Source organism: Chenopodium album, chromosome 20, assembly GCF_948465745.1.
Source record: "Chenopodium album chromosome 20, dcCheAlbu1.1, whole genome shotgun sequence".
NCBI classification, from domain to species: domain Eukaryota; kingdom Viridiplantae; phylum Streptophyta; class Magnoliopsida; order Caryophyllales; family Amaranthaceae; genus Chenopodium; species Chenopodium album.
In genome coordinates this window covers 8887052-8908088 of record NC_137853.1, presented here as the reverse complement: position 1 = coordinate 8908088, position 21037 = coordinate 8887052, and the positions used below count along the sequence as shown (strand labels likewise).

The 21037-nt window shown below is 34.9% G+C and overlaps 3 protein-coding genes across 3 annotated transcripts; 2 read left to right on the top strand and 1 right to left on the bottom strand.

Annotated features, from left to right (window-relative positions):
• Window positions 1-7754: 7754 nt before the first annotated feature.
• On the bottom strand, window positions 7755-8714 carry LOC145596754 (uncharacterized). The gene has a single exon (XM_081652956.1). The coding sequence runs from the start codon at window positions 8712-8714 to the stop codon at window positions 7755-7757; it is 960 nt and encodes a 319-aa protein (XP_081509082.1).
• Window positions 8715-12556: 3842 nt separating this feature from the next.
• On the top strand, window positions 12557-15025 carry LOC145596752 (uncharacterized). The gene is made up of 5 exons (XM_081652955.1): window positions 12557-12751; window positions 12868-13610; window positions 13844-14020; window positions 14090-14189; window positions 14282-15025. The coding sequence occupies exons 1-5, from the start codon at window positions 12557-12559 to the stop codon at window positions 15023-15025; spliced, it is 1959 nt and encodes a 652-aa protein (XP_081509081.1).
• LOC145598818 (uncharacterized) lies at window positions 14967-19399 on the top strand. The gene is made up of 5 exons (XM_081655205.1): window positions 14967-15475; window positions 15564-15687; window positions 17537-17833; window positions 18015-18131; window positions 18743-19399. The coding sequence occupies exons 1-5, from the start codon at window positions 15249-15251 to the stop codon at window positions 19202-19204; spliced, it is 1227 nt and encodes a 408-aa protein (XP_081511331.1). The 5' UTR covers window positions 14967-15248; the 3' UTR covers window positions 19205-19399.
• The last annotated feature ends 1638 nt before the right edge of the window (window positions 19400-21037 follow it).

The window sequence follows — 21037 nt, the reverse complement described above, 5'->3', positions numbered from 1 at the left end:
TCGGTCTCCAATTGAATACTTTTACCACGAACAGTTTTAATTAGATTTATGTTAAAATTATAAATGGTTATTTTGAATCTAATATTATATTACACAATATAATCAAGGTGTTAAGAAGTTGACCACAAAGGTCAAAACCTGACAAATAATAGGGATTAGAGAGAGTATGTTCTAAATAGATGACACAGTAGTATGAAAAGTATTAATACTTGTACTAACTAAGTGAATTTTAATCTGTCTTAAAAATGAGTACAAACACATTACAAACCCGACCATTATCAAGTTCTCTTTCACGAGCTAAGAAAGTCATTAAAAAACGAAATAATATAGTATACTCCCTCCGTCCCTAAATTACATTCCTCCTTTCTATTTTTGGTATTCCAAAATTACATTCCTCCTTTCTATTTTTGGTAAGTTTTTTTAGTAAATCAACTCTCTTTTTTCTGTTTTATATTTAATGCTTTTTCACTCATCCTTACCTAATCTCACTCATAATCCTTGTGTCAAATTACAATGAATATGATTGGTTAAAACTTTTTAATTAGGAGCATGTGATTGGTCCTTTTTTTTTGCAAAGGATTGATGACTTGTCATGAGTAATAACTAATCTATCTTTGTACTTCCCATTGTATTATCTAATTATTGTTATTTGTCTTATTCTTCCCTCCTTAATTCCCGTGTAAATTTCCAAAGAGGAATGTAATTTAGGGACGGAGGGAGTAGTATGTAATTTTCAATCTGATCTACAAAAAAATAAATGTATTTAAATATAATAAAATTATGAATAATAATCGTAGATTATGTCCCGTTACAAAATCCAATTGGAACACTTGGGAGAGAATACCTTTGAGTAACATGAGCCTTTTTCTTTAGGAATTGACCGTTTGAAAAAGACGTTTATTTAAACTAAATTCATGGCGCCAAATTCAAAAAGCTAAAGTGGTGGGCTAGTGAAGTAGTGATAGATAAGATACTTTGGATTATACTGTAATTTTAATCTAGTGGAGTATTAAATAAAATGAAATAAATACAAGGGCGCCGCAAAAAACTCCGGGAGACAATGCGGGCATGTTTTCATCAACAACGTGAGCTGAACATAACGACACAAGATATGAAATTACATGTAATAAAAAAAAAAATAATAAAATAAAAAAAAGATATGAAATTAGTTAATCCAATTAGATAGAATAAAATAGGATATACAAGTTGTAAAATTAAATAAATGAACATGGCAGAAGGATGAAGACATTAAATAGTGGAGTAGAAGAGTAAGAAAGTGGATATTTTTATTTAATGAATAGCGGGAGGCATGAACTAACATTTCTATCACGAGCCTTGCATGTCGCATGTCCGAACCTCATCTTGTAATTTATCCCCATATATTTTCGATATAGGATACTAAATTAGTACGGAGTAGTATTAGTATTAGAGCTTGTTCACTTCAGCTTAATTTCAGTTCATCAGTTCAGCTCCAACTATTTCAGTTCAGTTCAGCTCCTAAATTTTTTTCTCTTATAAATTCATTTTAGCTCTATTCAGTTCCCTTTCCGTTTAGTTAAGTTCATCTCCAATCAGTTCAGTTCACCTTCAATCAGTTTAGTTCAGTTCAGTTCAGTTCAGCTCCAATTAGTTCAGTTCAACTCAGTTCAGTAAATGTGAACAGACCCTTACTTCGATTTTGGATTGAGGATATTCGGTATTTTAGGGAATCACCCCATCAATAATATGTTTCGAGACACCTTGTTTGTATTAGATAAATAGTTGGTTACATTAGTTGTTTGTGTAAAATGATCAAAAGGAGTTTAGGCATACTCTATCATATGTGTACTTGTGTATTATTTAAGAAAATTTGATAATTGATACTCCCTTGAACCTAAATTTTCTTCCCATTTTACTACTAGTAAGAAAACTTTGAGCATTTTGTATAGCTTTCTATTACAACTAAAATAAGTTATTATTACATTTTACGTACTTAAGAAATAAATTTAGTTAAGTGATTAATTATTCAAATAAGTGAAGGTGAACAGAATAAACAAACGTTTACTTATAACAAGTCATTGCATTTTCTTATAAAAAATATACCCTAAGTACCTATTCCAAAATAAAAGAAAAATAGTTAAATGGAAAGAAGGATATTGGCATACACCACTATGAAGTAAGTATGTTGCAGTGTACCTCACTAATTAATTGTATTTATCGAGTGGTCATGATCTTTAGACTTTTTTTTGGGGTGGCTGATTGGCCACGATCTTTAGTTTATTTGTACATTGATTGACATACTGAAATATTAAGTTGAGTATAATGCTTGTAAAATAATTAAACATAGCAAAAATTAAATATATATGGTTGTTCGTTGTTAGTATAAAAAGGAACATTCTATTAAAAATGAGGGGAAAACGGCATTGTGCATGAAAGAGCCAAAACACATATATACATGTACACACCTAAATGATACAAGCAAGTATGTGAAACTTGTACGAAAACTGATTAAAGTAATGTTATGAGGAGTTTTTGAACAAACTTAATTATTTTAAAGCTTAATTATTTTAAAGCTATGCTTATCAATATTCAAGCATATGAATATATGATGTATCATTTCAACATCATAACAAAAAGGGATGAATTAATATAAACGTTTGTGGTTCAATTCTTGCAAAGCATATGGGTGAATTAATTATTAAATTATTTACATACCCACATCTAATAGAGATTAGTAGTTGCAATACTTGCAAAGCTCAGCATTGAAAGCAAATTATAATGGGTTACATAAGGGGGCAACAAGAGATGTACTTGGATTGAATTGAAATGAGCTTAGCTTATTACATTTTGTATTTATGTTGGACTCTCTAATATTTAATCCACTATGTATGCAATTTGATTTTCCTCTAGCATGTAGAAATAATAGTGAATAAGTTTTATTGATTAACTTGAAAATTTTATTATATCTTATGAATCTACTACATAGACAATCTAGATTGAAATTTTTTATAACGCCAAATATTATGCAAGAAATGGAAAAGCTTAAAGGGGTCAAAGAGAGTAATCCATTATAGCTACGTACGGTTTATATTGACTTGTTCAGTGACTATATATATGTCCAAAAATTCATATTTAACTAATAAATTAAACGTAGAATTAAACTTTGTCCCTTCAAACAAAAAAAACCATTATGCCTTAATTAAGAAATGTTTAAATAGATTTAGAAGGGTTACATTATACTAATTATAAATTAAACAACCTAAAGTAGGACGTGCAACTATCATGCTAGGACATGTCAAAGTACTTGCACGACAATACGCGGTGATTAGCGAAACCAAGTTCATTAATCACTATATTATTTCCCTAAAATCATGTAAAACTGTCTTCCAACTCATGAAATCAAACATACTTGTATTTTGGTTTATATTATATGGAATGGTGGAAGAATGATGGCCTTATTTTGAGGGGGAACGAATTAAATTTTTAATATCCGAATCATATATTATAGTACTTGGTATTAAATAATATGAGTATATACTCTAATAAGAAGCTAGGTAGGTATAAAATTAATGAGTTGATGTGAGTGGTGAGGCAGTAAGTTGAGTTAGTACATGTAATGTAATCTTACAGTTGTAACTTCAATTTAGTCAAAGCAGATAACACGTGAGAGTGTCAGCTCGCACGTTGGAGTATTGGACTCATTTAATCACTTCTGCTTCAAATTATGGGTTCATGACATTCTCATTACCTTGGAACAACTTTCTTTAATTTCATTGGAAATCTAGCCAATAATAAACCTTAAACATTGCTAATAATAATGATATCAAGATCCTATCAATCATATAGGTTTGTTGATTATAATTGAGGAGAGTGCTTGTTTTTAGTAATATACAAGTATAATCATATATTACTACAAGAAAAAGTTGAATTAGCGACTGATTTTTGCGACTACCATAATAATCAGTTGCAAAAATTATTTTTGTGACTGAAAAAGACGAGCAGTCGCAAATTTTGCAACTGATTTTGCAGTAGTTGCTATGCGGTCGCTAATTAGCAACTAATATTTGTGACTACCATAATAATTAGTTGCAAAAATTATTTTTGCGACTGCAAAAAATGAGTTGTCGCAAATTTGCAACATATTTTATAATAGTTGCTATTCGGTCGCTAATCTGCGACATTCTTACAACTTTTTGCGACTAAATTGCAGTTGCTAAGGCTAACAAATTTGAAACAATTTTTTTTAAAAATTTGCGACTCATATTGCAACTAACATGGTAGTTGCTACTATTGTTTTTAAAATTTATTAAAAAGGAATTAAAACCCTTAATATATACTACCTCCGTTAATTGTTTTGTGCAACTTTTGCCATTTTGGGATGATCGGAGTTATGTGCAACTTTCCATTTTCTTACTATTTTTAGTAAAAAAAAAGGTGGAAATTACTGAATTACCCTTACTTAGTCCCTCGCTAAACGACGCCCACAAATTTATCACATCGCCCGCATTTAATGAATGAAATTACAATGTTACCCCTAGTGCCAAACCGCCAAACAACCGCCACTACTGCCCACCTCCGCCTAATAACCACCCTCACCACTGTCCACCACCACCCAACAACCACCCCCACCACAGTCCACCGCCGCCCAATAACCACCCCCCAAATGTCGCATCTCCACTGCGGATGACTAAATAATTTTTTTTTGCCGGAAAATGCTCCAACCGCCCTAAAAAAGCGATTTGACCATGGTCAAACCGCTCAGGCAATACGGTTTGACCGTGGTCAAAACGCCCAGGCTAGGCGGTTCAACCATGGTCAAACCGTATTGCCTAGGCGGTTTGACCACGGTCAAACCGCCAAACGGTTTGACCACGGTCAAACCGCCTAGGCAATACGGTTTGACCATGGTTGAACCGCCTAGCCTGGGCGTTTTGACCACGGTCGAACCGCCTAGCCTGGGCGGTTTGACCACGGTCAAACCGTTTTCCCTAGGCTGTTTGACCATGGTTGAACCACCTAGACAGGACGGTTCGTCTACTTTTCCGGCGAAAAAAAATAAAGCGGTGGTGGTGGTGATTTAAAGTGGTGGATGTTGTTTTACGTCGGTGGCAGTGGCGGTGGTGGTGTTGGTTGGTGGTGGTGGTGATTTTAAGTGAGGAGAGAGAAAGAGGTTAAGTTAGAGATTGGGGGTAATAACGTAAATTCATTCATAATTTGCGGGCGATTTGAGTAATTTGCGGGCGTCGAATAACAACCCCCTTTTTTAATTGTTACCCTTAGTCTAACTTAATTACACTAACCTTACATCTACTCTAATCTAATCAGATTCCCTAAACTAATGACTCCCTCCATTTATTACCCCAATTCCCACTCACATCCTCAACCACCTACAATTAATTGCGATGATTTGCCTCCTCTATTTCTTCTGGATATTTCTACTGATGAACCCTAGTTCATCATTTGGGGTTTCTCTCTCTCTCCTCTTCTTCTTTGATTTCACACTTCATCTCTCCAGATCTAAACTCCTCTCCTTCTCTCTTTTTCAACCTCACATCCTCTGTCAACCATGATAAACCTAGATCCGTTGAAAGAAGCTTACATGGCCACCAACGACAAGGGTGAAGAGAACTTGATCCAGAATCTCATAGACTGCTTTGAGACTGGTTCATCCTTCCCTCGTGCTTTCTACGAGTCCAGTGAAACGGGTCCCTATTGTACGTTATACACGTATCGGGCTCTGGGTCAAGTGCTGAAAAGTGTTGATGAGGAAGAAAAAAAAAAGAGGGAGGAGTGAGAGGGTCAGTCCCGTAGGAAGTCCCTTGATTTTTCTGAGATTCAGGTGGAAATGGTGGCGGAAACTAGAGAGGGGAGTGCGGCTCCTCCAATAAAACCTAGATCTAAGAGGGAGAGGCCTCCCTTTAAGGTGCGTGCTACTCGGAAGGCGGCGCGTGTAGCGTTGCGAAGGATGCGTGGGCTTCCTGATGAGGAACTCATCGTCCTTTCATCTGATGAGGAGGCTGATGAGGCACCTCTGTCTCTTGAACCGGAATCTGACTCTAGTTCTGTTCCTGTGGTGCACTGCTCTGTGAGGCGGCTGAACCCTAGGGTTCAACCCTCCGATTAACTGCTCTCGTAACGATTCCTAACCCTAATTTCTTTATTTTAAATTTATGAGTCCCTCTTACTTGATTCTATGCTATATTGGTTATTTACTTGTGATTATGAGTCGCTGTTACTTGATTCTATGCTATATTGGTTATTTACTTGTGATTATGTGCTGGGTAATTGGTTTCAACATGATGAATTGTTGTTGTTGGTCAATTGAAGCTGATGATGTTGACGGATTTTTTGAGTTATTGGTGATGTTGGTGGATTGTTTGGGCTGGTTATTTATGTTGTTGGTGGATTGTTTGGAGTGGTTAATTGTTGTTGGTGGATTGTTTGGACTGGTTAATTGTTGTTGTTGGTTAATTGAATATGGATAATTGTTGTTCTTGTTGGTTAATTGGAAATGGATAATTGTTGTTGGTGGATTGTTTGGACTGGTTAATTGTTGTTGTTGGTTAATTGAATATGGTTAATTGTTGTTGTTGTTGGTTAATTGGAAATGGATAATTGTTGGTGGTGGATTGTTTGGACTGGTTAATTGTTGTTGTTGGTTAATTGAATATGGTTAATTGTTGTTGTTGTTGGTTAATTGGAAATGGATAATTGTTGTTGGTTAATTGGTTGCTCTTTTCTACTCTGAAAAGTATTGGTAATTTGTTGGCCCTAGTTATACTATTGGACTGTCCTATGGAGATGGTTAATTGATTACCTTGCTGTTGATGGTGGTTTGTTCATGATGCTGGTCTCTACTGTTGTGTTGGCTATATTATGGGTTGAGTATGTATATCTTTGTTTATTTATGATGTTGGTTGATTGTTTGGATAGTTGTTGTTGTTGGTTTATTTGGCATGAATTACTTATGGCTTGAAAAGGGAATTTGATTGATGAATGATGATGCTACCTAGTTATTGGTTTATTGTGGTGAACTTCTGATTTTTATGTCTTGTTCTCAATGATCAATTGTGTAGAGAACAGTGGTACATGTTTGAGTCCCCCTTTGCTGCTTGTGTATTACTCAGTAGGGAGTCCCAATATTACTCTGAGTACATTGTTTAAATTGAAGTCCATATGATGAAGGGACTCAATTGAATTACAAATTGAACAAGTTATTTGCTCCAACTATCACAATAATGGGATGGTTGTTGAGGCAAACTTGTTTAATTTGCTGTATTCAAGATTCAAGTATTCTTCTGATGGATTGTTTTTCATACCTCATAATGCATTCATTCCTTTCATTCCATTCAAAATGTGGCTACAAAAAGCCTATTACACAACAACTAACATATCACTGCCTTAGTGGTCTATCACATTATCCATTACAAAATACACCTAACCACCTAGTCATAAACAAGACTAATAAAAATAGTGCCCAAAAAAAGAACTACACACTGTAGATGGTTATGTGTGGCAGTACATGTTGATGTTCTGAGTCTGTTTCTTTCCTTGACTTAGTCTGCATCCACCTCCATGTCCTCCTCTGCATCATGATTACCTTGAGGTGCTGGCCTAAACATTGTGTTTAGATACTCCACAACCTCTGTTACTACTTCCTTCTGAACATGCACAACATTTGGCAGAGTTCCCAGATTTTCTAGCTTTTTCTTGTTCATGTGTGGGATTTTGTACTTGTTACCTCCTTCTGCTTTCAGTATCTTGATCATGCATCTCTATAAAGTGACCCAAATGTACTTGTTCACTTCTGGTTTGAAGGTGTTATATGACTCAATAACTTTCTCAACAAGTTCATCTACATTTTTGGGAAAGGACTGGTACTGTAAAGATTGAATAGACCTAAACAATCCTAAATCCAACACATTTAAATCTGGTGATTGTGCTGGCTGGAAGACAAAATGTATGTTGAATCCATTTGCTGTTGTTGCTGCAATAAACTCATCATCTGTAGGTATTTGATGTGGTCTTGCATTATCCCACTGAATAATTACATTCTTAGGCTGACTTTCAGGCCACTTAGCAATTATAGCTGGTATAACTTTGTTGAGCAACATTTCTCTAATGACTTCTCTGTTTACATTTTGGAGGGCCTTTGTGACCATTGTTCCTGCTGCTCTGTTTTTACTTGATTTCTTAGCCCTCTCTTGAACTGTAAAAGGGAATATTCCATATTTCCCATCATGAATGAGTTCCCCATTAGTCCCATAAAGTGGCTTCCCAATTAGTGCCATGAACATGGCCTTTAACTTAAACCTTCTTGATTGTTGTGCCATGTATGGATCTTCTTCACTTGGAAGGAGATAAAATCTCCTCTTGTCTGGGTTCAAGTAGAACCATTTCTCATCAATGTGTATTACTCTGTCCATATCTTCAAATGTTGGGTCCTCATTTCCTAAGACAGGATTAATATGAGATAGAACCCACTTCATTCTTGCTACTTTATGGTCAGATGAAAGTGCTGGCTTGTTACTTGCAGTATGTGTTCTCAACCTCCCATTTTTCTTCAAATAATGAAGAGTGACATGAGAAATATTCAGTGCTGATGCATAAGACCTTTCACTCTGCCTTAAATGAAGGGGCACTGACTGTAGAAATTCATCTGTGAATTCCCTTGGTTTTGGACCTGTTCTGCCTATTTTCTTAGACCTGACATCAATCAAATTTCCCTGAGCCATCTGTTTTTTTAATGTCAGTGAATATCCTTGTAATTGTTGATTTGTGAACATGGAATTGAATTGAAAGTTACACTTTATAACCTCTTGGCAAATTACCATCTTGCATTTTGCACAACATTGCATCAACAATCTGTCTTCTTTGTTGCATTGTTAGTTGTTTCCTGTTAATGCTCTGAGTGCCTTGTTGGTCATCTTGCATGCCCTGAACTTCAGCTTCTGGTTCTGATACATGAGTCCCATTTTCTGTATCATCCTCTTGCTGCATATTCTCATTTTCAGAATCGTATTGCTCAATGTCTTCATCTTGCATCTCCTCCTCTACATCAAAGTATAATTCTGCCAACTCTTCCTCTGTCAATAATTGGTCAACATCATAAAACAGAGATTCATCAAACTCTGCCATGGCTGGTTTTGTACTTGTGTGTTTGCAGATTGCTATAGATGTTGATAGGCTAGCTGATGATGGTTTTTGAGGAGATGAAGCAGCCCTTCCTTTTGTGTAGATAAAGCAAGATGATGACGGTTTTATGTGAAGATTTTGTGCAGCACTAATTAATTTTTTTGACTAATTATGGGCTAATTTAGGGTGCTTAGTGCTAACTTTTGGCAAACAATTTCATGATTTGGAAAACAGAATGTTTGTAATTAATGGTGGAACATTTATTGTCTTTTGGTAGTTTGGGGCTAGTATTTATAAGCCTCTAAAACAATGAATGGAATGTGGAACTTCTTATGCAATTTAAATGACAAGCTGCTTTTTTTTTTTTAAATCTGTTGGAGGGAATTAAAATCCCACCAAAAAAATTCAAACCTTTTGAATTTTGGCTGAAAATTTCGGTGGGTAAGTGATTCCCTCTAAAATTGATTGATTTCCCCACCAAAACACATGGGGGTGGCCTACCATTATCTCTCCTCCCAACTTTAATTACTTTTACAAATCAATCGTTAATCTATACCCCTCAAATTTTGCATTGGTAACCGAAAACCCCCTCAAAGTTGCACAAAACAATTAACGGAGGTAGTAATAAGTTTTTTTTTGGTACGGAAATATAAAAACCCTTAGTAAAAGTAGTACAATAAGTTGTTGCCGCCAAAAAATACAATAAACAATTATATCAATCCTTCCTTAAAAAAATAAATTCATCACTCCTTATTTACAAACATTGCTGCTCGAGTGCTCGATACTCTTCATCCTCACAAAAAAAACAAAGGACAAAAAACGAAGGCCAGTGCAATTCAGAACTTCAGATCAAACCCACGTCGTCTTCATCGGTCGCCGTTGCGCCATCCATCTCCTCTCCGGTTAGTCGCATGCTTCCTCTTCCTAGTGTCCATTCAATATTTCTCGTATTGCAATTTGCTAATTGCGATTTAGTATAATTGAGTATTTTGTCCAATTTTTTAATTTTAGTCTAGTTTCGTTTGCAAATTGCGAATTGATTTTAAATTTCGAATTGATTGAATTGCGAATCAAATGAGTTGTGAATTGATTGAATTGAATTTAATCTGGTTTATTGCGAAGATTGAATTGATTTTGTTTGACAGGCAATTGCGAATTTTTGGGTTATTTTTGAAGTCAATTATTAAAAAACCATTAAAACATGATTTATTATTCAAAAAGCCCTAATTATTTTTAATTTCTTAATGACTGATTTTATTTGCACTGCTGAAATTTGCAAGGTCTGGATCTGTTCGAATTCTCTGTATAATTTTCAGAAATTGAAATAATAATTAAGTGAAATGTATATGCATTTTTACATTGTAATTAAGGATAGAAATGACAATGATGAAGAGGATAAATAATAACCAAGATTAGGTTTCCTAAAGAATTTTAATTTAGTTAGCTGTGGTTGATCTTGTGGTGTTGCACTGTTGCCGAATTTAGGTTTCGTTACCTGGTTTTGAATTTAGGATAAATAATAACCATTGCATTACCTGGTTTTGAATTTATTATATTGCAGTAATTTTGTGTCTTAGGTGCCAGAATTGTGGCAGAATTGTATACTGCAGAATGAATAATATCTGACAATGTAAATACTCTCTGCAATATGTTTATATAGATGTTGTAATTGATAGTTTATATGACAGAAACTTATAAACAGGATTTTATATAAATGAATTAGTCAGACTGACTTAAATCCCTATATAATATTTTTAGATTATTTTTCTTATATTTTTCCTTAACACTAGATATCCTATTCTCATATATATGATGCTTCATATTTTGATGTATGTAGTTTCCGCTGTTCTTAAATTTTGTTCCCTGATTTGGTAAAATAAATTGATTTGTACCTATCATTGTTTTGTTCTGCTTGTTTCACTATAAGCATATGCGAATCGTGGATACATACATTGATGCATTATGTTTTTTTTTTTATATTTTTTTGTTCCTATTAAGTTTCTTTTTTTGGTTTCTCTATATTTATGTTGTCCCACCAAATGAATATTGAACACTTTTGTTTCCATTGTTTCAAAAATAAAGAAAAAGGATTGTGTATACACTATATGACTTAACTGCTGCACCTTTTCTTGCTTATCTTTATTTTGTCTTCTAAGTAATTGCCTAAATAACTAAGTAACATATATAATAAGAATAAATTACATATATAAGAAGACTATATTACATATATGTGTATGATTATTAATGTCGTTTAGCAGTTAGGATCATGGAGAAATTGAATCGAAAATGGATGTATGAGAGATTAGAAGGTCGACTACTAAAAAAAGAGTTCACAATTGGCGTGCGAGAGTTTATTGAGTTTGCTAAACAACACCGTGATTTTCAAGAATCTTCAAAGATCAGATGCCCTTGTTCAAAGTGATGTAAAAATGTTCCTTTTTTAGATGTTGAAAGTGTAATAGAGCATTTGTATAAAAAAGGATTTCTTAATGACTACTATGAATGGGTTTGTCATGGAGAGGATTTTGATTCTTTAAAAGCATCAGATGAGCCGTCGGATCCGTATGTTGACATGATTATTGATGCATTTGGTCAAGTTGATGGTGATCCAATGCATGAAGATATTCGGATTGTTGAAGAAGAACCTAATCCTCAAGTTAAGAAGTTTTTTGAGATGTTAGCAGCAACACAAAAACCATTGTATGAAGGAAGTCGATTATCTGTTTTAGAGATGGCTTCAAGGATTACGAGCTTGAAGTGTGAATACAACTTGCCCCATAGATTTGTCGATAATATTTCATCGCTCATTAGTGAAGTAATTCCTGATGAGAATTCAATGTCCAAGATGTACTATGACACTAAAAAGGTGGTAAAGGGCCTTGAACTTCCTCATGAGAAGATACATGCATGCCCTAAAGGATGCATGTTATTTTGGAAGGATAAAGCTCACCTTGAAAAGTGTTCGAAATGCGGGGGAGAGCGTTATAAGAAGACTTCTCGTGGAAAATGTGTGCCGGCCAAAGTGTTATTCTACTTCCCGATCGCGCCAAGGTTGCAAAGGCTCTATGCGACCAAAGACCTTGCACATGAAATGCAGTGGCATTCAAAAAATCCTAGGGTAAGTGGAACACTCGCCCATCCAAGTGATAGTGAAGCATGGAAAAATCTTGATAACACATACAAGGATTTTGCAAGTGAGCCCCGTCATGTTAGATTGGGTCTATGCACAGATGGTTTCTCAGCACATGGAAAATTTGGAAGGCAATATTCTTGTTGGCCAGTAATTGTTACCCCATATAACTTGCCTCCATGGTTATGTATGAAGAAGCCGTTTATGTTTTTATCCTTGCTCATTCCGGGTCCTAAAAACCCAAAAGGGAACTTGGATGTGTACATGCAACCCTTGATTGACGAATTGAAATCTTTATAGGAAGTAGGTACAATGACATATGATGTATCCACAAAGCAAAATTTCAAGTTACGAGCTGCCCTTTTATGGACGGTTAGTGACTTTCCTGCGTTTGGGATGTTATCTGGTTGGACTACATCGGGAAAGATGGCTTGTCCATACTGCATGGACAAGCATAGATCTTTTTGGCTAGACAACGACTCTAAGTATCATGGTTTGATAGTCACCGTCAATTTCTCCCACCTACACATCCTTATAGAAAAAACCGAACAGCTTTTTCCAAAAAAAGAGCAGAAACTCGATTGCCTCCTCTAATATTGACGGGCCATCAACTATGGGAGCAGGTTAAGGAGATTCCAAAGTCCATTGATCCAAAAATCCGTTCGACAAAATCAAAGAAGGTCAAGATAGGGTGGCATAAGCAAAGCATCTTTTGGGAGCTTCCTTATTGGAAAGATTTGTTGATTCGACATAATTTAGATGTTATGCACATTGAAAAGAATTTTTTTGATCAACTCATCCACACAATAATGAATGTGAAAGACACCGCAGTTGATACAGATAAGGCTCGCCTAGATGTTCAGCGATATTGTAAGCGAAGAAGCTCAGAGCCTATTGAATCTGATGATGGGAGCTTGATCTTCCCAAAAGCACCATACACTCTTGATAAAGCACAACGTAGAGTGTTGTGTGAATGGATAAAAGATCTTAAGTTTCCAGATGGATATGCTTCTGATTTTGGTAGATGTGTGGATTTGCAAGCCTGTAAGATACATGGAATGAAAAGCCATGATTGTCATGTGTTCATGAAAAGGTTGTTGCCCGTTGCAATGAGAGAACTTCTTCCTGATAATGTTTGGAAAGCAGTCACTGAAATCAGCCAATTTTTTCGCGATCTATGCTCTTACACTATTAAAGTTGATGATGTGACTCGTTTAGAAAAAAACATTCCAGAAATCTTATGCAAGTTGGAGAAAATATTTCCACCTGCATTTTTCAATTCAATGGTTCATTTACCCGTTCATTTGCCACATGAAGTAAAAGTGGGTGGTCCTGTGCAATATAGATGGATGTATCCATTTGAGAGGTAATATACATTTTCCCAAGCCACTCCATTGTTTTCAAGTTTCTTCTATATGATTTATAATTTTACATGTGAATGGGTCAATTTAACATATTTTGTAGATTTCTTAATCATCTGAAGAAGAAAATTGGTAATAAGGCACGAGTGGAAGGCTCAATTTGCAAGGCTTATCTTACAGAAGAGATTTCTAACTTTTGTTCTTATTACTTTTAACCTCATGTTGATACGAAATCTAGAGATCTAGGACACAATGTTGTTGATGATGATGATCTAGATTCAACTATACCAGAATTATTCCAATTTAGCAAAGGTCGTGGCAAAGGTGTCCAAACAAGGTTTTTAGATTCGAAAGAATTTAAGCATGCACACCACTATGTTCTTTCCAATTGTGGGGCGTTAGGAGAATATGAAAGGTACAAATTTCTATAATTGGTAGTTATTTTATGCAATTTGCTAGATTATTAACGTTTTAAGGTTTATAGGAAGTTTGAAGAGTCGATGATGCAAAAATATCCTGGTATTGACCTACATGATATTTGGAGCAAGTTTTCACATGAATTTTCCAAATGGTTTCAGGATTTTGTAAGTTTTTACAATCAAGTTTCGACATATCATTCGCTAAATATGACTAAGGTTATATATTTTATTAATTAATGGCTTGAATTTGAAATTAGGTTATCGAATCTAATGAGACTGATGAAGTGATTCGAGCACTTGCCATGGGTCCGTCTAGACAAGTCAAAACATGGAGGCAATTTGACATCAATGGCTTTAAGTTTCACACTTTTGATTATGGAAAGCACAAGGCAACTATGAATTATGGTGTGGGTGTAATAAGTGAGGAGGAAATTGATTACTTCGGCATTTTAGAAGAAGTCATTGAGCTGGTCTACTTGGGGACCGTAAATGTCTTCAAAACCTTCTTGTTTAAATGTAATTGGATGGATTCAGTGAATGGCATGAATATTCATGAGCAGTATAGATTAGTTGATGTGAACCACTCTAAGAAATACCCTGCATATGATCTTTTTGTTCTAGCACATCAGGTTTATCAAGTGTATTTTACCTCTTATCCAAGCTTAAAGAAAGATAAGAGTCAATGGTGGGCTGTTTTTAAGACTAAAGCTAGGTCAAGTGTGGATGCCCCAATCGATGAGTCAATTTTCCAAGTAGACATTGCTGAGACCCCAACCCTTTGTTCGTCGGATGATGATGATGGTGTTATGTACGAGGATATGGATGAAATGGAGGAGGACGGCTCAGGTGGTGAAGAGGAAGAACAACATGAAGAAGATGAATGGGATGATACTGAATCTGAATCTGAAGAAGAGGTTGATGGAGAGTTAGGATACACTGACAGCGATGATGAGGACGATGACGAGGATGATGATGATGATGTGGATGAAGAAGAAGAATAATTTCTAAGCTTGTAGTTTTCAATGTGTTTGCTTTGTTATGGGCTTATTTGTTTAATAGACAATGTGTTTATCTTATTTGTTTGGTATATGATAAATGTTTTAAAATTTCTTGATCATATTTGTGAGCTTACTTTTTTAATTTTTTTTTTTTATTATGGGTTATTATGTATAAAATAATTATTGTGCTTCTGATCTTTCTAGTTCTTTGGAAACGAAATCCTTCATGAAAAATTCAAAATTTGGTCGGGGAGGTAATCAAGGCGGTGTCCGAGCCAATAATCAATCGGTTGATCAAGACAATCATGTGGTCACACGACCGACACCACCACCTTCTAATGGTCCTGTGCAAGTAAATTCTAATGCTGATGTTGCTGTTGAGAATGATGTGGCACCACAAAATTTGAATGGAGTGGAACAAGGAAAGATTGAGCTCTCACCAGATGGGCTATGGTCAGTTATATTTATCTATGTATTATATTTGTTGTCTTAGTAGCTTATTATCATTATTTATGCTTGTGCTTAATCTTTCTTGCATCAGGTTTGATGACCATACCGTTAGTGGAAATGTCACAAAATCTTGGAAGGCACACTACAACCACCCATACATGAATTTTACTAAGGTGCCACTTATGGTTAGGGATCGTTGGTTCACTGAGTTTAAGGTATGTTTAGAATTTGAGACATTCTCTTGTATTCATTGCTCTTAAATCATATTAGCCTTAATACTATGTTTTGTGTTTTGTATGCTGTTCCTTTTGCTCTATCTGTCAAGGACCGATAATTACCAATGTAATTATGCTCAAATTAACTAAGAATTTAGAGGAAAGCTTAATTGATTACTAATTTCTGTTTGGTGCATTGACTTAATGAACTTCGTAATTCTATTAGTCCTAGAAGACTTAGGTTTGATCCTTCTGTAACGGAACATGCCATTCAATTACATTGCTATTCTACTTATACTCAGCTTCCCCTCTCACAAAGACTCTCACACTTAAATGCATTTGTCTTCTACTGCTGCCAAAACAGAACAGCTATCACAACCCACCACAACATCCATACCACTCTCCATAGTGGATGTTTTGTGTCCTGTTCTCTCAATTTTTTTGGGGTTTGTTCCAGTTTGTAGAAGATGGACCCAGGCTAACTACCAAGAAGTCATCATCTAACTCTTGTCATGAAAAGGATGGGTGGTAAGTGAGTATACTAGTGTGTTCATAACACACCATAAGTCTCTGACCTCTCCCATCTCCTACTGTACCAATTCAGTTTATTTGAAAAAAAGAAGAAAAAAAAGGTTTGGGGTTCTGCTATTCAGTCTGTGAATCTGTCCTCAGGTGGCTATTGGTCAGTTTTTCTTCTGTAGAGAGTTGAAACTATTGAGAAAAATGCCTGTTATACAAAGCTTCAATAGCTTTGATACCATTCATTTCTTTTTCAACGTCCCAGCGAAGGGATGTTGAATTTGTTTACTGCTCTAAGCAGAAGTGTTTGTATGTGCATTTTTATTAATTTATCCATTCTTTCCCTAGTATCTCTCATTTTACTACATATAACTTGTTTTTCTTGCTCCAAAATAGCTGTCCATCTTACTATTGGTATTACATGATTTCATAAATAGTGTGCCTCTTCTTTATAAGTATTTCCTCCAGACTCACCCACTCGAGAGTGAAGTGAATTATCGTAAATCATTGTGGTGGGTGTTTTTTGGTCAATTTCTGCATTTGTTTCTCACTGATTGTGTAGTTGTGCCCTGCATACCCGGAGCTTTGATTTTGCTCTTATTCATTGGATATTGACTATTGAGATACTTCTTGCCTTTTCTCCTTTATGTTACACTTTGCTCATTGACCTATATGCAGTATAACACTAATTTCTGGAGAAAAAAATATGTATGTTTAGGTTACTTCATGATTATTGCTGTTATGGTTAATGCAGAAAATCACATTTGATAGATATGAATCTTGTGGAGAATCAATGAATCATGCACGCGTTGATCAGTTAAAGCCTCTGTCATAGCCACCCGGACCTGAGCACTCACACTATGAACCATCACAACCATAATGCTGCCATCAGAGTCCCTAATCACAGCCCCTAAGCTCACACCCCACCCTTCCAACACCGCTGCATCAGTGTTGATGCGCACAGTGCCAGCAGCACGACACCTCCAACAGCCACGACCCATAGCAGCAGCACTTCTAATCCCACCAGAGACTACTCTTGTCCTCTTCCTCTTTTAGCATAGTGCAAACAAATGACCAAAACAAATGACCACTAGATTATTGATTCACGAGTTGCCCATGGTTTTCGTCATGCCAATATTTTAGTGTATGTTAATGAGATAGATCGTTAAATTTTGGTAGTTAATTGAGCTTTGGCTTACTATAATGTGCTGTTGTGTAATATCCTGCACTCCTGCAGCCATATCAGGTTGTAAATTAGAAATAAAATGATTTATGTATAATATGCTATTTTGAGTTAAATTATAAACTTTACATGTTAATTCTAATGCAGCGTACATATACTTGGAGACCTGAGTTCGATGCTAAGGCTAGGAAAGAATTTGACAAAAAAGCTGGGGACCGACTTAGGGGCACATTGAACCAAGTTTACAAAATGGCTCTCCATAAGCAAGTTAGTTTCATGACTGACACTGTTCGAGCTGAATTCATAAATAAGCGTAAGCATCCTGATTTTGTAAAACGTTCTAACCAAGCAAGAGATAATCGGTTATCTAGCCAAACATTAGAGAAGTTTGACCCTGGCCATCGCCAAGGTAGCGTATCTACTCCTCAAGTGGTTAAAAAAATGGTAAGTGTATGATTTTAGCAACAAACTTAGGATTTTTAATATAAGATAGAAGCAAGTAGAAACTTTTTAGCCACTAATATAGATGACTAAACCGGTCTTTATTACAATTGCTCTATAGTCTATGTCTTCCTATTTTTTTTGTTGTTTTTCTGTAAGTGCTAACAACTTCTTCTAATACAAGGCAAAGAAAAAGGATGAAATTTTACCAACTGCTGCTGAAGTCTATGAGAGCACTCATTCTGTTTGTGTGGGCAATGATGAAGTTGAATTGATGGGTGACAAGTCTCAAAAAGTCATGGTATGAGTATACTTATATATTTTTCTAAGATTACAAAAAAATATATGGTAGTTAATGTTTGGAGATATTATGGATTGTTTATTTGTTTGTGTGATTGAGTTGGAGGATGAGAATGATTTGCCGGCATTAATCATATGATTAATGTGGTATGGCATAATGTGAATTGAAACAGGTTTATTTTGAAGCCATACCCTATAGGAGGGAATTCTTCAATTTACAAAGGAGACTCTGTCGAAATTTTTACTAATAACTGCTTACATAAATTATTTTGCTATAAGTGTTGCATCTTTTATTTTAAAAAAAACAACGATAATAAAAATACCCCTGATCCTCTGTTCCCCGATAGTTGTACCTTTGTAATCTGGAACATCTATTAAGAGGTAAAATGACAATTTTACCCCTAACCCTCACATTCAGGAATTTCCAAACCATCACCACCCACCCTCAAATTAAATTAAATTGTGTTTTAGAAGTCCAAACTAGTTTTAGGCTCGGACGATGTCCCAAGTCATTGCTTGTATTTTTATTATAGTTGTTTTTATTTAAATGTATTTAGTTTATTTAAGTTTTAACATTTGAGATCATAGTTACTAATACATATCTTAATGCAGGGAGAATATATGGAAAAATTTGAGGAATATAAGAACAAAGGAATTGAGATAAACCCCGACAAAGTCTACTTGGAGGTTGTAGGTGGGCAAAAGAAAGGAAAAGTCTACGGTTTAGGGAGTGCTTCACAAATGTATTACAAGAGCGATCCTACTTCTCAATCTACTGCATCATCTTCCACTCCTTCCATGATTTCTCAATTAAGTTCTCAAGTTGAAGAACTAAAGAAGATGGCGGAAGAAAACCATAACAAGGTGGAAGAAAGCCAAAAAATAGCGACAGAGAGCTTAAAATGTGCTAAGGAATTCGTCAAAAATCATGAGATCGAAAAAGCTACATGGAAGAAGGAAAAATTAGCTATGCAAAAAACATTGCAGGAAATGGCATCACTTGTAAAACAAGTTTACCGTCCTTATAAGCCTCCTACGCCTGCAGTCACCCGCTCTCGTGATACAACTAAGTGATTTTTATTTTATTGGTGGTAATTTTATGAACAACTGGTCTTTTACATTGTCATTAGTTCTTATTTGAAGCAGCTTTTTTTATATGGGAGGTGACTTTTGGAACAATTAGTCATATGAGTTAAATATTGTTTTTTAATACATTGATACAAAATTGATTATATTTTGGATATTTGAATAAAATTAACATTTTGGTTATTTGAATTTATGCGTGGGTACCTTTTTTTGTGATTGATATTGGTTGTCGCTAAATTATGGTCTCAAATATTGATCGTCAGTCGCAAATATTTAGCGACTGCAAATTTGGTTTAGAGACTGATTCATTAGTTGCAAAATCATTAGTCTCAGTAGTCGTTAATTTGTCACAATTAATTAGTTTTGTAGTCGCAAAAATTTGTTTCGTAAGTAGTTGCTAATCCGTCGCAAAAAACATTAGTCTCAGTAGTCGCAAATCCATCGCAATTAAACTAGTCTCCGTAGTTGCAAAAGTTTAGTCTCGTAGTCGCAAAAGTTTGGTCTTGTAGTCGCTAATCCGTCGCAAAAGTAGTCCTAAAACATTGGTCTAAGTAGTTGCTAATCCGTCGCAAATATTTTACGACGGACAATAATTTAGTTGCTAAAATTTGAAAGTTAGTCGCTAAATGGTAGTTGTAAAGGCATTGCAAATCCGTCGCTAAATTTGCGACTGTCCAAAAATTAGTCGCAAAAATGGATTTGCGACGAGGTCTTTGGCAACGAACCAAAGTAGTCGCAAATCCGTCACAAATCCATTTTTGCGACGGATTTGCGACTACATTGGCCGTCGCTAATTACCCTTTTTCTTGTAGTGATAATTGTAAAAGTTGTAAAGGTTTGTAAAAAATTTCACAAACTCATAATATGAATTTTACTCTTACAATGATCATGTTATATGAATTGAAATATGCTCGTTATAAATAACAATAGTAGTAATTATGAAAATTAACAATAGTAGTAATTATGAAAATTGAAATATCGACGTGAATTTTGCAAAAATAATATGGATCATTATTATCATGATATTGTGATAGTGTTGCAAATTAATTATTAAACTATATTCAGATTAAATTCGGGAGGTTACTATTACAACAACGCATGTACACATGAATTATGATCATATAGCTAGCTGTGCATACTTAACTACTTAAGAATGATGTTAAGGAACTATTTTCTCTTTAGATGTATTGTGTTATGGGCCTTATGGCAATTTAATTTGATGAAAATGGAAGTGAAAATAAACCCTCTGTTTATAGTGTTATGGCTTTTATGAGATTAGTACTCTGTACAAATTATCTTAAAACTTGACCATGCTATTGTACTAAGGTAATTTATGTCATGAATTATATTAACATGATGACCAAGGTTCATCAGTAATTAACACATTCTATAAATATTAATTAATCATGAGTGAATTTTAGCTAATTTTGTTACTACATCTTATAATTAAGTACACAACTTTTGGACCGAGCATCACTTATAAATGCAAACTTATGATCCACCCAATATATGAGTATAAAGTTGTTTTTGTTTTCCTTTCTTCAATTGAGCGGTTTAAGCCTAAGTATTTCCTCTATTCCTATTTATTTGCCCTATTTTTCATAACAGGGTGTTTTAAAATTTGTTCCTTCAATTCTTAAACAAAACCTTAATGCTCTTTAAGAATGCATACTCTACATATATTATATATTAGATATATAATCACCTTAACAAATTTATTGAAAGATTACAAATTTAAATTATTTAAGCCAGCTAAAAAAACATGCTAAAAAATTGAAGTAATTTAATGTGAGTGAGATGTTAGGTTAGTTATTGTAATAT